At 37.5% G+C, this 15,800-nt stretch overlaps 1 protein-coding gene across 1 annotated transcript; it reads left to right on the forward strand.

Annotated features, from left to right (window-relative positions):
• Window positions 1–12,682: 12,682 nt before the first annotated feature.
• LOC129956598 (uncharacterized) lies at window positions 12,683–13,897 on the forward strand. The gene has a single exon (XM_056068527.1). It carries the CDS (start codon window positions 12,683–12,685, stop codon window positions 13,895–13,897), a length of 1,215 nt encoding a protein of 404 aa, XP_055924502.1.
• Window positions 13,898–15,800: the final 1,903 nt, after the last annotated feature.

The raw sequence follows: 15,800 nt of genomic DNA on the forward strand, positions 1-15,800 counted from the left end.
TTCTTCGTCATCGGACATGCCTGCGGCAGCGGTCCAAAAATATTACTAGCGGTTTCGGAGACAAGACAGGAGCGTAAAAAATATACGTCCTACCTCTAGCACGAATTCCACTCGAATGAAAATGATGAATAGAAAAATGCAGTTTCGACTAGCTCGAACTCGATGATGGGTTTATCGGGGCACCAGTTCTTGGAGAAGGACTATCCAATTAATGATGTGGCTGATAAGAGCATTACTTTTAATATATTGCCATGATGCTATTAGTAAATTGAAGTTTAAGGATCTTGTTGTGAACTTGGTGAAGCTAGGTTTATGATTGGTTTGGTTTGGGTAAGTTTTGGAATGGCGTGAGGTTATTGGTTGTTACTGTAGGAGTGGGTGACTGGGCATGCTGCCAGCGGTAACGGGTCTTTGCGATGTAAATCCAGTGCATTGGAAGTTACCGATTAAGTTTATTAGCACTAGATGGCGCCATGAGCGTTTACTGTTTACTTAAATTAAGCAGGTAAAGTGAAAGGGTTATACCAGTTAGTTACCAGTTAGTTAGTGAAAGGATTAAATGGATTAAAAGAGCACGTTTTTTGGTCTTTTTACTTGCGGATTGGGTTCATATTTAGGGATTAGTTTTATTGCTTCGTTATCTATATTTACAAGGTTGTTATGGAAGTTAGTGGCTATTTTTTGTATGAATTTTTTGAGAGGTGGGTAATCGATAGCTTTATAGATTTCAGAGGTGGAGAAATATCTGGGTGCTTTACAGATACTTTTTATAATTTGGTTTTGTTGCTGAATTATTAATTTTAAGTTACTTTTGGCAGCATACCCCCACACTGGGCAGGCATAGGTGAGTACTGGACGCAAATAGGCTGTTTAAATAAGTAATTTATTATCCCTATTCATTTTTGAATTCCATGAAAGTAGGGGGTAGAATTTTCGCGAAAGATCACGGAATTTATTTTTGACATATAAAAAGTGGGGCTTCTAGGTTAATTTTCTATCTATGATTACGCCAAGATATTTGCAGTTCTGAGACCACGGTATAATTTTGTTATTAATTTTAAGTTGAGGGAAGGATTTATTAGTAGGTGATTTATGGAAAATTATTGCTTCTGTTTTCGAGACGTTAATAGTTATTTTCCATTTTTCGAACCAACCTTCAAGTTTGTGGAGGTATCTGTTTAGTGCTAGCTGTATGTAATTTGGGTTTTTGTTTTTAGCGAGAATCGCTGTATCGTCTTCAAAAATGCATAGCATAGTATTGAATTGTTTGGGTATATCGTTTATAAATAAGGAAAACAGCACTGGGCCAATTTTTGATCCTTGGGCTACGCCGGCTTGAATGTTTTTTTCCGAGGAAATTGCATTTTTAATTTTTACTTTAAATTTTTGATTTGACAGGTATGAGTGAATTATTTGAATTAGATAGTTGGGGATATTGTAATTAAATAATTTGTAGATTAGACCGTCTTGCCAAAGTCTATCGAAGGCTTTTTGTATGCCTAAAAATACTGCTGCAGCTTTTTCTTTATTAATAAAGGCTTCCTCGATGAATTCGGTAACACGGTATAGTTGATGGGTTGTCGAGAGATTTTTTCTGAACCCAAATTGCTCTGGGATAAGGATATTATTTTCTTCTAGGAAATTATTTAATCTGTTAAGAATTATTTGTTCTGTTAATTTACTTATTGAAGGTAGTAGTGAAATAGGTCTATAGTTTGTGGGGTCGGTTGGGTCTTTGCCGGGTTTGTGAATAGGTACCACAGTTGCTGTTTTCCATCTTTTAGGAAAATACCCAATAATTAAAATTTTCTAAATTAAAATTGTTAAATCATAAATAATATTGTCCGGGAGATTTTTGAGCATTTTATTATTAATACCATCGTGTCCTGGGGATTTATTTTTTTTAAAGTTTTTTAATACCTAGTTTAATTTCAAAGGGGGTGGGAGGTGTTCTAATTTCTTTAAAGGGGTTTTTATTAAATTTAAAATGGGCAACAGTTTCATTTACTATATTGTCAGTGTCAAAGCCTAAGGTGTCATTATTTTGAAATTGATTTTCTAAACTATTGGCTATGCATTCTGCTTTATCCTCATCTGTAAGAGCAAGTGTGTGTGTGTCTTTAAGTGGTGGAATGTTTTAAAATTTCTTTTTAAAGGGTTTAACAAGTTCCCAGATTGTATTGTCTTCAGGATTTGCGTTGACTATTTTATTAATGAAATTGTTATGTTCTATTGTTTTATTTATTTTAGCGATTTCTTTATTTAATTTATTGGAAATTTTCTTGAAGGTTGGGTCTCTGGTTTGCTGAAACATCTTTCTAGCAAAATTACGTTCTTTGTTTAGTTGTTTTAATTTTGGATCGAAGTGTATATTGGATGTTGTGATGGGTTTAGATGCGGTGATCTTGGCCTGGTTTATAATTTGCTCAAGAGTGTCTACTGCGTTATCTATTTTGTTTTCGGAGTCTATACTAATGAAATTTAGATTATCTATTTTAGTTAAATTATTTTTAAAAAGGGTCCAGTTCGTTTTATTTTTTCCTATGCTATTTGGTAAGGTATAATTAATAAAAAAATTTAAGTGAATGGGGTTGTGATCCGAGCTTAATTCGGGAAAAGAATTTATTTCGTAGGGATATATAAAATCTTTGACTAATGCGAGGTCAATTGTGGAGGTTGAATAAGTTCCAAATCTTGTGGGGGTGGCAGGAGCAATGATGTCAATTCCAGCTCTATTACAGAATGTATTAAGGGAAATTCCTCTAGCTGTGTTATTGTTGCATCTCCAATTCTTGTGATGTGCATTAAAATCACCGGCAATAATTTGGTTAGGACTGATTTGGATTAAAGTTTCTAAATCGAACGTGAAAAGTGATGTATCAGAGTGGGGGGGGGGATGTAGATAGAGGTGAGCGTTATGGGTTCTTTATCTTTAAAATTGAATACTATTGCGTTTGCTTCTACGTGATAAAGGGTTGGAGTTATAAGTTCATAGTGGGGGATGCAATTTTTAATTAATATCGCTGTTCCTCCTGCGGCGTTTTGTGTAGACTTTAAAATTTGTCGATAGCTGTAGTAAGAAGCGTAATTTGCTAGAAAGATTTTCTTTTGTGGTCTCAGATGGGTTTCCTGTAGTAATATAATATCGGGGTTATACTTATTTACGAACAGTCTGAATTCGTTTATTTTATTCTTGATCCCGTTTGCGTTCCAGTACACAATACTTAGGCTGTTTAGATTGAATTAAATCAATTAGAAGAGGTTGTGTTATGGCTTTGAAAAGCCGTCATAAGTAGCTGTAGTTTGTCTTCTAATGAGTTAGCATTTTTAAGATCTTTTAGTGCTTTGAATAGGTTGGGGTATTGTTTAACAAGTTTTCTTAATTCTTGCGTAGCTTCAGCGATGTCTCTAATAAAGCTGTCGCCTAGCGTGGTTGAGAGATTGATGTCGTCTGAGTTTCTAAATTTGTTGACAGTGATGGATGGTTGATCTCGTGGCGCCCTCTTTTGAGGGGTGTTGCCGTTAAAAAGATCAGCAAACGATTTATTTTCCTGGATGTAAGCCTGTTGTTAATTATTGTTTCGTCTATTTTGGGAATAATAATTGTCGCGAATAGCATTATTGTTGGGAAGTTTCGGAAATGCTTCACATCCTCTGTAGGATGCTACGTGACCTGGTTTATTGCAGTTGATGCAAATTGGGTCAGGAATTCTGTCAGTAATTGTGCACTGATTTGTAAGATGGGCTTGATTGCATTTCAAGCATCTGGGTGTCATTTCACAACACTCGGCGGTGTGGTGAAATCTATTGCATTTATAGCATTGATTTACCATTCTTCTTCCCCTAAAGGGTTCAACCGTTATTTTTAAGTAATTAATGTGGTTGATTTCGAAGACGCGTTGTGCCTCATTATTTCTGGTTAGTTCAGCGAGGTAGAAGGGGAATGGGCGTTTAGTTCTTAATTGAGTTAGCTGTGTAACTTTAATTACGGGTAATTGGTGTTCATTTTTTAGTAAGGTTTTTATCTCGTCCTGGTCTTCGTCGTGGGGTAGTCCTTTAATCACCACTTTAAGTGGTCTCTCATTTCTAGGTTTGATGATGTCAAAATCATAACCTTGAGATTTACAGAAATTGGTGATCTTTCTGTGCTGTTCAGCATCATTAGGGAAAATTTTTACGTATCCAGTTGATAATTTGTTTTCTGTGTTACCACAGACTCTCCTAATTTGAGTTAGAATCTCTACATAGGCTTCATGATATCTAAGCATTATTGGGGGTTTTTTAGGTGGAGTAATGTTATCATCATTTTGAGAATTAATATTTTCCAGAGGTTGGAATTTATTTGCTATTTCAGTGACGTTTGCTTCGCTAATTTGGGCTGGGCGGGCAGTTTTTCTTTTTGGTGAATAGCTAAATTTATCTTGGCATGTTGAATTTGATTTTGCTCTATCATAACCACAACAAAAAGGAAGAAGGTCCAACTCACCCTCTAGTGCTCCTTGCTTGGCTAGGATATCCTGTTGTTTTTTTCTAAGTATGAGGTATTCCTGGTTATCATTTCCGATACCGTTATCCATGTAGTAATTGATTGCTTTAAGCAATCCTTCAGATTTAATTTTTTCTTGCTCTATTTGACGCTCTAAAAAGAGCCGTTCGCTGCAATGGCAGAGTTGCTGAGAATTCTCAGCATCCATATCCATTTCATCTGATCGTATGCACTTCGCGCTCTCTTCCTCCAAATCGCTACCGCTCATGACGGTAGCTAGCAGGAGAAAAATGAATGAGGACAGTCAGTTTCGACTAGCGATCTCGATCTCGATGGTGGGTTTGTCGGGGTACCCGTCCTTGGAGAAGGACTATCCCCTTAATGATGTGGCTGATTAGAGCATAACTTTTGATATATTGCCATGGTACTGTTAAAAAATTGAAGTTAAGAGTTAAGATGTGGATTTGGTGAAGCTAGGTTTGTGATTGGCTTGGTTTGTGTGAGTTTTGGAATGGCGAGAAGCTATTGGTTGTTACTGTAGGAGTGGGTGAGTGGGTATGCTGCTAGCGGTAACGGGTCTTTACGATAGGAATCCAGTGCAGGGGAAGTTACATGTTAAGTTTAATAGCACTAGATGGCGCCATGAGCATATAATGTTTACTTTATTTAAGCAGGTAAGGTGAAAGGGTTATACCAGTTAGCGAAAGGGTTAGATGTGTTAGAGGAGTACGTTTTTTGGTCTTTTTATTCGCGGATTGGGTTCGTAATTAGGGATTAGTTTTATTGTTTCGTTATCGATATTTACAAGATTGTTATGGAAGTTAGTGGCTATTTTTTGTATGAATTTTTTGAGAGGTGGGTAATCGAGAGCTTTATATATTTCAGAGTTGGAGAGATATCTGGGTGCTTTACAGATACTTTTTATAATTTGGTTTTGTTGCTGAATAATTAATTTTAAGTTACTTTTGGCAGCATACCCCCACACTGGGCAGGCATAGGTGAGTACTGGACGCAAATAGGCTGTGTAAATAAGTAATTTATTATCCCTATTCATTTTTGAATTCCATGATAGTAGGGGGTAAAATTTTCTCGAGAGATCACGGAATTTATTTTTAACATATAATAAGTGGGGCTTCCATGTTAGTTTTCTATCTAAGATTACACCGAGATATTTGCAGTTCTGAGACCACGGGATAAATTTGTTATTAATTTTAAGTTGGGGGAAGGATTTATTAATAGGTGATTTATGGAAGATAATTGCTTCTGTTTTAGATACGTTAATGGTAATTTTCCATTTTTCGAACCAACCTTCAAGTTTGTGGAGGTGTCTATTTAGAGCTAGCTGCATGTAGTTTGGATTTTTGTTTTTAGCGAGTATCGCTGTGTCGTCTGCAAAAATGCATAGCATGGTGTTGAACTGAGTGGGTATGTCATTAATAAATAAGGAAAAAAGCACTGGGCCAATTTTTGAACCTTGAGCGACGCCGGCTTGGATGTTTTTTCCGAGGAAATTGCATTTTTTATTTTTACTTTGAATTTACGGTTTGATAGGTAGGAGTAGATTATTTGAATTAAATAGTTGGGGATATTGTTATTTATTAATTTGTAGATTAGGCCGTGTTGTCAAACTCTATCGAAGGCTTTTTGGATGTCTAAAAAGACCGCTGCTGCTTTTTCTTTATTAATAAATGCTTCTTCGATGAATTCGGTAACACGGTATAGTTGATGAGTTGTCGAAAGATTTTTTCTGAACCCAAATTGTTCTGGGATAAGGATGTTATTTTCTTCAAGGAAGTAATTAAGTCTGTTAAGGATTATTTGTTCTGTTAGTTTACTTATTGAGGGTAGTAGTGAAATGGGTCTATAGTTTGTTGGGTCTTTGCCGGGTTTGTGTATAGGTACCACAGTTGCTGTTTTCCATCTTTTAGGAAAATACCCAATGATTAGAATTTTATAGATTAAGATTGTTAGGTCATAAATAATATTATCCGGGAGATTTTTTAGCATTTTATTGTTAATACCATCATGTCCTGGGGATTTATTATTTTTAAGTTTTTTAATAGCTGATTTAATTTCTAGGGGGGGTGGGGGGTGTTTTAATTTCTTTAAGGGTGTTTTTATTAAATTTAAAGTGGGCAATAGATTCATTTACGATTTTATCAGTTTCAAAGTCTATAGTGTCATTATTTTGAAATTGATTTTCTAAGCTGTTTGCTATGCATTCTGCTTTGTCCTCGTCTGTTAGAGCAAGTGTGTGTGTGTGTTTGAGCGGTGGTATGTTTTTAAATTTCTTTTTAAATGGTTTGACAAGTTCCCAGATTGTATTGTCTTCAGGATTGGCGTTTACTATTTTATTAATGAAATTATTATGTTCAATTGTTTTATTTATTTTAGCGATTTCTTTATTTAATTTATTGGATATTTTCTTGAAGGTTGGGTCTCTGGTTTGTTGAAACATCTTTCTAGCAAAGTTACGTTCTCTGTTAAGTCGTTTTAATTTAGGATCAAAATGAATATTAGATGTTGTGATGGGTTTAGATGCGGTGATCTTGGCCTGGTTTATGATTTGTTCAAGAGTGTTGACTGCGTTATCAATTTTGTTTTCGGAATCAATGCTTATGAAATTTAGATTATCGATTTTATTTAAATTGTTTTTAAAAAGGGCCCAGTTCGTTTTATTTTTTCCTATGCTATTTGGTAAAGTATAATTAATAAAAAAGTTTAAGTGAATGGGGTTGTGATCAGAGCTTAATTCAGGTAAGGAGTTTATTTCATAGGGATAAATAAAGTCTTTAACAAGTGCGAGGTCTATTGTGGAGGTAGAATTATTTCCAAATCTTGTGGGGGTGGCAGGAGCAATGATGTCGATACCAGCTCTGTTGCAGAAAGTGTTAAGGGAAATACCTCTATGTGTGTTATAGTTACATCTCCAGTTCTTATGATGTGCATTATAATCACCGGCTATAATTTGGTTGGGGCTAATTTGAATTAAATTTTCTAGATCGAAAGTGAAAAGTGAAGTATCAGAGTGGGGGGGGGGTATGTAGATTGAGGTGAGCGTTATGGGTTCTATATCTTTAAAATTAATAACTATTGCGTTAGCTTCTACGTGATAGAGGGTTGGAATTATAAGTTCGTAATGGGGTATGTAATTTTTAATGAGTATCGTAGTTCCTCCTGCTGCGTTTTGTGTAGGATTAATTATTTCTCGATAGCTGTAGTAAGAAGCGTAATTTGCTAGAAAGATTTTCTTTTGTGGTCTCAGATTGGTTTCCTGTAATAAGATAATGTCGGGGTTATACTTATTTACGAACAGTCTGAATTCATTTATTTTATTCTTGATCCCGTTTGCGTTCCAGTACACAATTCTTAGGCTGTTGAGCTTGAATTAACTTAGTAAGAGGAGGTTGAATCGTGGCTTTGAAAAGCCGTCATGAGAAGTTGTAATTTATCTTGTAATGTGTGCGCATTTTTGAGATCTTTCAGTGCTTTGAAGAGATTAGGGTATTGTTTGACGAGTTTCCTTAATTCCTGTGTGGCTTCGGCGATGTCTTTAATAAAACTGTCGCCTAGCGTGGTTGATAGATTGATATCTTCTGAGTTTGTTTACAGTGATGGATGGTTGATCGCGTGGCGCCCTCTGTTGAGGAGTGTTGCCGTTAAAAAGATCGGCGAAAGATTTGTTTTCTTGGATGTAAGCTGGTTTGTTATAATTGTTATGTCTATTTTGGGAATAGTAGTTGTCTCTGATAGTGTTATTATGTGGAAGTTTTGGAAAAGCTTCACAACCTCTGTATGATGCAACATGACCTGTTTTATTACAGTTGATGCAAATAGGGTCTTGGATTTTATCGGTGATAGTGCACTGATTAGTAAGATGTGCTTGGTTACATTTTAAGCACCTGGGTACCATACCACAACACTCAGCAGTGTGGTGGAATCTGTTGCATTTGAAGCATTGATTGACCATACGTCTTCCCCTAAAGGGTCCGAGAGTTATTTTTAGGTAGTTTATGTGCTGTAAATCGAATATAAGTTCTGCTTCATTATTCCTAATTAGTTCGAGTAGGTAGAAAGGGAGTGGTCGTTTCGTTTTAAGCTGAGTTAACTGAGATACTTTGGTTACTGGTAGGTTATGTTCATTTATTAGAATGGCGTTGATCTCTTCCGGCTCCTCATCATGGGGTAACTCTTTGATTACCACTTTGAGTTGTCGCTCATTTCGTGGCTTGATTATGTAGAAATCATAGCCTTGGGTTTTGCAAAAGTTAGTTATTTTTCTGTGTTGTTCCGCGTCATTTGGGAAGATTTTAACATAGCCTGTTGTCGGTGTTTCCACAGACTTTCCTGATTTGGGTAAGAATTTCAACGTATGCTTCGTGGTATCTTAGCATTATTGGTGGGGGGTTTTTGGGTTGTGTGATGACTTCGTCTTTTTGCGAATCGATTTTTTCTAGTGGTTTGAATTTATTTTGTAGTATAGTGGTATTTGCCTGGCTAATTTGGGCTGGGCGGGCAGTTTTTCTTTTTGGTGAAAATTTAAAATTATCTTGGGAATTAGCATTAATTTTTGCTCTATCTTGGCCACAACAAAAAGGAAGAAGGTCCAACTCACCCTCTAGTGCTCCTTGCTTGGCTAGGATATCCTGTTGTTTTTGTCTGAGGGTTAGGTATTCTTGATTGTCGTTTCCAATTCCATTTTCCATAAAGTAAGTGATTGCTTTAAGCAATCCTTCTGATTTAATTTTTTCATCATCAATTTGTCGCTCTAATAAGAGCCGTTCGCTGCAATGGCAGAATTGCTGAGAATTCTCAGCATCCATTTCCATCTCATCCGATCGAATGCGCTTTGCGCTCTCTTCCTCCGAATCACTACCGCTCAGTTTCGACTAGCTGATGAATCCGCTCTTTTTATACTGCTTGTGCTGCTTGCGTAATCCGATATCAGTGACCCGACAGCGCCATCTGTTAGTGGAAAACAGAACAATTTTTTATTGCGTCCTACAAAATCCGGTTTCTTTACAATTTATTTGGCGCAAACCGCATCTTTTTATATTTATTAGTTTTTGAATTATTAATTTTTAAAGTTGTTCCAAATTTTTGAATCACTCGTTACATAACCCAACTTTGATTCACATAGCATTAAAGATTTTATGCCGAATCAGTATCTTTTCAACGGTATATATAGCTTCCAACATAATCGCCCTTCGAACAACATCAAACTCTTATCGATTGTTACATCTCTTTCAGGGGTGATAATTTCTTGATAACGAGAATTCAGATGTTTGATTACAGGCCGGAGTTTTTGGGCACTCATGTGTGTTAGCGTCTAATTTAGCAATATCTGAAAAATGTACATAGCGGTGAATAAGGTAAAAAAACGACGATAAGACATAATTTTCGAGAAAAAAAAATGGCATTGATGTTGAATGCGTCGTGTTTCAATATTGATCAATATCAGACTTTTTCACAGTTTCTTGTAAATAAATATTCAAAGCAAGAAAGACTTGAATTTCGTTTTTCTTTGTTTTCCATTTTCTCGCGGTTACGGTTAGAATACTTCTATCCGCGTATTTATTATTTTCCGAAATTATAATTTGAAAGAGGTTATCATAAAAGAAAATATTGAGAAGCTGGAGAGTTCCATCACTTATATCGATATTCATATGAATAGGAGGATTTGCTGTGAAAGGAAAAGGTGGAGGTTTTAGGGGAGAATTATCAGTATCCATTTCACAAAAGTTCCAGGCCTGAGTTAGATCAGATCTAGTAATGACAAAATGGAAAATACAGAAGTCCAATAATAAATTTTTACATCTACCAGAATCATCAATAATTCAGAGAAATTTCCGATTCATTCTCTGATCGAATATTTCTAATATTCTATTAAGAGCCAATCATTGTTACCCGATGTCTTCTTTTATTTTAGAAAGAAATATTCGAAACGTGCAATAGCCAATGCACTGAACAAGTGCTAACAAAACATAATGGGATCAATAGGCAAAGCAATAAAACTGTCCTTGAACTGGTTGTACAGTCCAGTCTCTCCTGGATTATTAGGGCCATCTATTAGAAGGAATGCAAAATAAAATAAAATGAAAATTCTGGGCAAATCACTGGATTGGTGTAGGAAAATACACAGCCTGAGTAGTGTTCGGGTAAATCGGGGAAATAGTTTTAATCATGTGCCTGGTGCAGTTAAGCAAATACTAGCTCTTGTGCAACCAATCTTGGGTTCTGTGAGTGCAGTGAGGTTGAAATATTTGAAACAGAATTTACTTCATCTGAAACTATAATTGCTCCAAGTAAATAATGAGCCTTCAAGAGTGCAGTGATCTTCATGGAAGTGCACTTAAATAGAGTATAAGAATATGGGGGGGGGGTAATTTCGAATGTTTAATGTAAGAATTGCAAGGAAATTGTTAGTTTAATGTAAAATTTATACATGATGTGGAACTTTTAGATTTTCATATTAAAATATGTCTGCTGTTTTCATTTTTGCTTCTCTTTTGCCTCCAGATTCGAACTCCTCACAAAGTTAGTCCGAAATCATAATGATTATAATTCTTTATTTACTACAAAATTATGTTATCTGATTTCGAAAAAATAAAAAATTTTATTTACTAAGGGAACCATTAATACACAATTGTCATTGTAATTGTCCACATTGTCTTAATGTGGACATACAGTGGACTGACTGTATAGAATATATAGACTGTATAGAACCGTATAGCTATGCGTCTCATCATATCTTTTATATGTTTCTATAAAATAACAATAAAAATTATTCCACTATGTATGAAAAAAAACATTTTTTCCTCATTACAAGAATGTTCAATTCCTTTCACATCCCAGTGAAAAATATATTTTTATTGTAGTTCATTCGCTAAGTCACATTTTATTCCGCAGAATGAAATTTCTTGGAACAGTGAAATCAAGTTTGACCCTCAGCCGGTTAACATCAAAACTGACGACGATGGATTACTCGAAATGGGTGAAGATGAATGATACGGTGGTAGTCTGTAGACATAAAATTCTTAACATCTCGTGATTTGGAGTTCCAAATGAGGGGATAGCCATTTCAAAGCTTATAATATGCATAGAAATTTTACCTTTAATCCGTACATGAAAAGTTGTAAGATTGGAACTAAATTTTCAAGGTAAATAATTAACGACATTGTGATTAAGTGCGGGAGCTGATTTTTTTGAAAAAAAAAGCTTATTAATGAGTAATTTCAATTTATTTTCTGGGTCAGTTGCCTCTAAATAATATCAGCCAATAAATTATGCAGGGTGTCCCCGAATGCCGTGTACGCACTTGGAGGAGAGATAGAGAACATCGTGAGGAGCCATAATTACATCGGAAATCATGGACGGAAACGAAACGTAACACTAACGAGATAGAGACACAAAGACAGTAAGGCCGCAACACAGAATGAAGTATAAAATGCTTTATTGCATAAAAATGCAATAATAAATAATAAGTATGGCATTAATGCATCACAGGAGGTGTTCGAAATTGCGGCCATTGGCATGCATGCACGCACAACACCGACGTGACATGATGGATGGGAGGACATGTTCTAAAACACCCAATGTTTCACTGATCGTAATAGCAGCGATGGAGTACGAGGCCTCTATTCAAATTTTATGCTCGCGCCTGTGATGCAGGATCAGATTCCCCCCCCCTCAGGGGCTCACCTTCTTTAGGTGAGTACGGGTGTCCCAATCCCGAGGTACCCAGGGATCTTTACTCCCTTTACGTTTCCACTCCCCTACGCCTTCTGCTGTCTGCTGTGTTTTTCCTTCCCTCGACGGCAAGCGAGGGAGCTCTCCATGAGAAGCTGTCGCCGCTCTGTTTGCTTCTTGCTTCTCATGGACAGCCAAAACCCCACGTGTTGGCCGTGCGTGGCAATCCATTTGAAAGACGGGTGGTGTACTGTGGTCCCCTGTACATCAATCGGCTGGTCACTAGCCACCTAAGTGGTTAGTTTGCTAGGGATCAAGCGAAGGGGTTACTCCTTGGGCTTGGCGTTAAGGGTGGTCACTGTCCCCGGGGGTAACTCCGAGCGTATAGGTTCCGGCTAGCACCAAGGTAAGCGCCGAGGCTGGGAAGGGCCAGAGCCGGTGGCTGCCTTCCCTTGTTGGGCTCCGTGGTGGGCGGTGCCGTCGGGCCTGAAACACTTCTAATATCGTATGGGCAAATCCAAACGTGCTCCCTTCAGTGGGCAACCAATTGTATCAAATGTATTTACAAAACACTTTGAATCATTTTTCGTGATTAAAAGAACCAAAGATGAAGAAAATTTTCATACAGTTTCACCATTTTTAGTGGAAAAAGCTATATCAAGCACGGTCGGAGAAGTTGTTTCAATTCGAAAATTACGTTCTGGAGACTTGCTTGTGGAAGTGAATTCCCGCAAGCAAGCTCAACAACTTCTGAAATTGAAAGCATTAGCAACGATACCAGTAAATGTGAGTGCACATCGAACGCTTAATTCATCCAAAGGTGTTATAACCTGCGGTGAATTGTTTAATGTTTCACTGGAGGCAATAACTCAGAAACTAAGCTCGCAAGGAGTGACACATGTCCGTCGTATTACTATTCGACGTGACGGCAAACTTCTTGAAACGAAGCATCTAGTTCTCACGTTTAATTCTCCTAAGGCACCAGAATCGATAAAAGCAGGATATCTCAAATTACCTGTGAAGGCATTTATTCCCAATCCCTTGAGATGCTTTAAATGCCAGCGTTTTGGCCATTCAAAGGCTAATTGTCGCGGCAAGCTGACATGTGCTCGTTGTGCTGAAGCTGGTCATGAGAGCACTGACTGCACATTAAAAGAAAAATGCACAAATTGCAAGGGAGAGCATACCTCTTTCTCACGAGCCTGCCCCAAATGGAAGCTCGAGAAAGAAATTGTTACAACGAAGGTAAAAAAAGATATATCATTTCAGGAAGCCAGACGACTGGTGTTAGCGCAGACTCCAACAGAAGGTCGTAGCTACGCCTCCGTAACAAAATCACTCAGAAATTGTGAGGTACAAACAAAACCTGTAACCATTTTATCAAGCGAATCCGATTCTGACTTAATTTCAAGTCCAATAAAGGCAAAACCATCTGATTTTAAGAAAAGGTCACGCATATCAAAAGCCCAAAAGTCCTTGACTTTGAAATTTTCAAAGAAAGGTGTTTCCCTAAAAGATTTGAAATCTCGGAAGTCAGTTGCTCTTGAGATAGGCAAAGCTGGTCTGGCCACCAAGGACTTGCCTTCTTTATTTGGGAATCCATCTAATTCTGAGCTATTAAAAATCCATCCTTCAGAGGATGATGAAGATTTCCACATGGGTTGCGAACAGTCGGCAACTCCTCTCACTGGCGTTGATAACAGTCCCCCTCCCACTCATTAATGGCCTCTTTTATTTCCTGGAATTGTCGTGGAATTAGGACAAAGCTGGAAGACCTTAAAGCTCTCGTGAATTCCACACACCCTGTGTGTATAGCTCTTCAAGAAACGTTCTTGAAGTCAAATGTGCACTTGAAGTTACATGGATATAATTGTGTCCGAAAGGATAACATTACTGGCTTATCTTCTGGTGGAGTGTGCCTTTTGACCTCCAACAGTTACCCCAGTACTATCCTAAACCTACACACTTCCTTGCAGGCTGTGGCGGTACAGGTGCACGTCAAAACCTTAGTTACAGTCTGTTGTATTTATCTACCACCGAATGATGTTATCTCTCAAAATGATCTTAACATTCTGGTTGATCAACTTCCAGTGCCTTTCATACTGCTAGGTGACTTCAATGGCCATGGTACTATGTGGGGTTCTGATAGAAGAAATTCTCGCGGGCGACAGATAGAACAATTTATTTCTGATAACTGTCTCTGTCTGCTCAATACTAACGAGAAGACACATTTCCATGAACCCACAGGTACATTTCATTCTGTTGATTTGGCTATTTGCACTCCTGCACTTTTCCCCTTGCTGAACATTACAGTGGCAAGTGATCTCTACAATAGCGATCACTTTCCCTTGATCATATCCCATGCTGATGAGAACAATGTGACGCAATATCCACAGACTTACGTATTCCAGAGAGCAGACTGGGGTACATTTACTAGGAAAGCAGTGATTACTGATGAAATGGTTACTTCTACTAGTATTACCAATGCGGTTCAAAATGTTATCGACTGTATCATTGGTGCTGCGAATGCTACAATTCCTAAGCGCTCATCCTTTCCACGAAAATATCACAAACCGTGGTGGAACGACGCTTGTCGTGAAGCTTATAGGAACCAAAAGAGATTATGGGGGATCTTTCGAAGATACCCTACAACTGAAAACCTCATTGCATTTAAAAAGGCAAGAGCAAATGCGCGCCGTATACGACGTCGAAGCCAAAGAGCTTCATGGATAAGGTACGTTTCCTCAATCACCTCTACTACATCCAGCGCCCAAGTGTGGCGGAAAGTCCGGGCGGCCAATGGCATATATAGAGAGTTTACTTTTCCCGTATTAACCGTTGGATCGTCTTCTTACTCTTCCCCATTGAACATTGTGAATATCATGGGTCAAACGTTTGCTGATATCTCCAGTTCTACTTCCTGTAATTCAACTTTTCTCAAGAAAAAGAGACGGGCAGAACAACTAAAATTAAAAATCGAAACTCGCAGTTGCTTTTCATACAACTGCACATTCCGGATATATGAACTAAAGAAGGCTCTCTCTCGGACACGTGATACTAGCCCAGGTGTTGATGGAATAACATACAGCATGCTCCGCCATCTGGATGAATCCTCTCTCTTTCATCTCCTTCACCTCTTTAACAGAATCTGGAATGAGCAAGTGTTTCCAGAACAGTGGCGAGAGGCGATTGTGATTCCTATCCTGAAGCCAGGGAAAGATCCGGTAGATCCTCTGAACTATAGACCGATCGCTTTGACTAGTTGCTTATGTAAAACATTCGAACGTATGGTCAATTCACGTCTCATGTATGAAATAGAGAAAAAAGGTTGTATTTCACCCTTTCAGAGTGGATTTCGTCGAGGTCGATCCACAGTTGATAATCTTATTCACCTTGAATCTCAAATACGCAATGCGTTTGTTCGCCGAAACCATCTTGTTTCGATATTTTTTGACATTAAAAAGGCTTATGACCGTACATGGCGCTATGGTATTCTTAAAATTTTATTTGATATGGGGTTTAGGGGTAACCTGCCTGTTTTTATTCAAAACTTCTTAGAATTTCGTAATTTTCGTGTTCGTTTTAACCAAACGTTATCTAATTCTTTTATCCAACAGGAGGGTGT

This window comes from Argiope bruennichi, chromosome 11 (assembly GCF_947563725.1).
Source record: "Argiope bruennichi chromosome 11, qqArgBrue1.1, whole genome shotgun sequence".
Taxonomy (NCBI): domain Eukaryota; kingdom Metazoa; phylum Arthropoda; class Arachnida; order Araneae; family Araneidae; genus Argiope; species Argiope bruennichi.

Excerpts from the sequence above, each read along its gene's own strand:
- LOC129956598 (XM_056068527.1), top strand. The coding sequence starts at position 12,683 with ATGGGCAAATCCAAACGTGCTCCCTTCAGTGGGCAACCAATTGTATCA.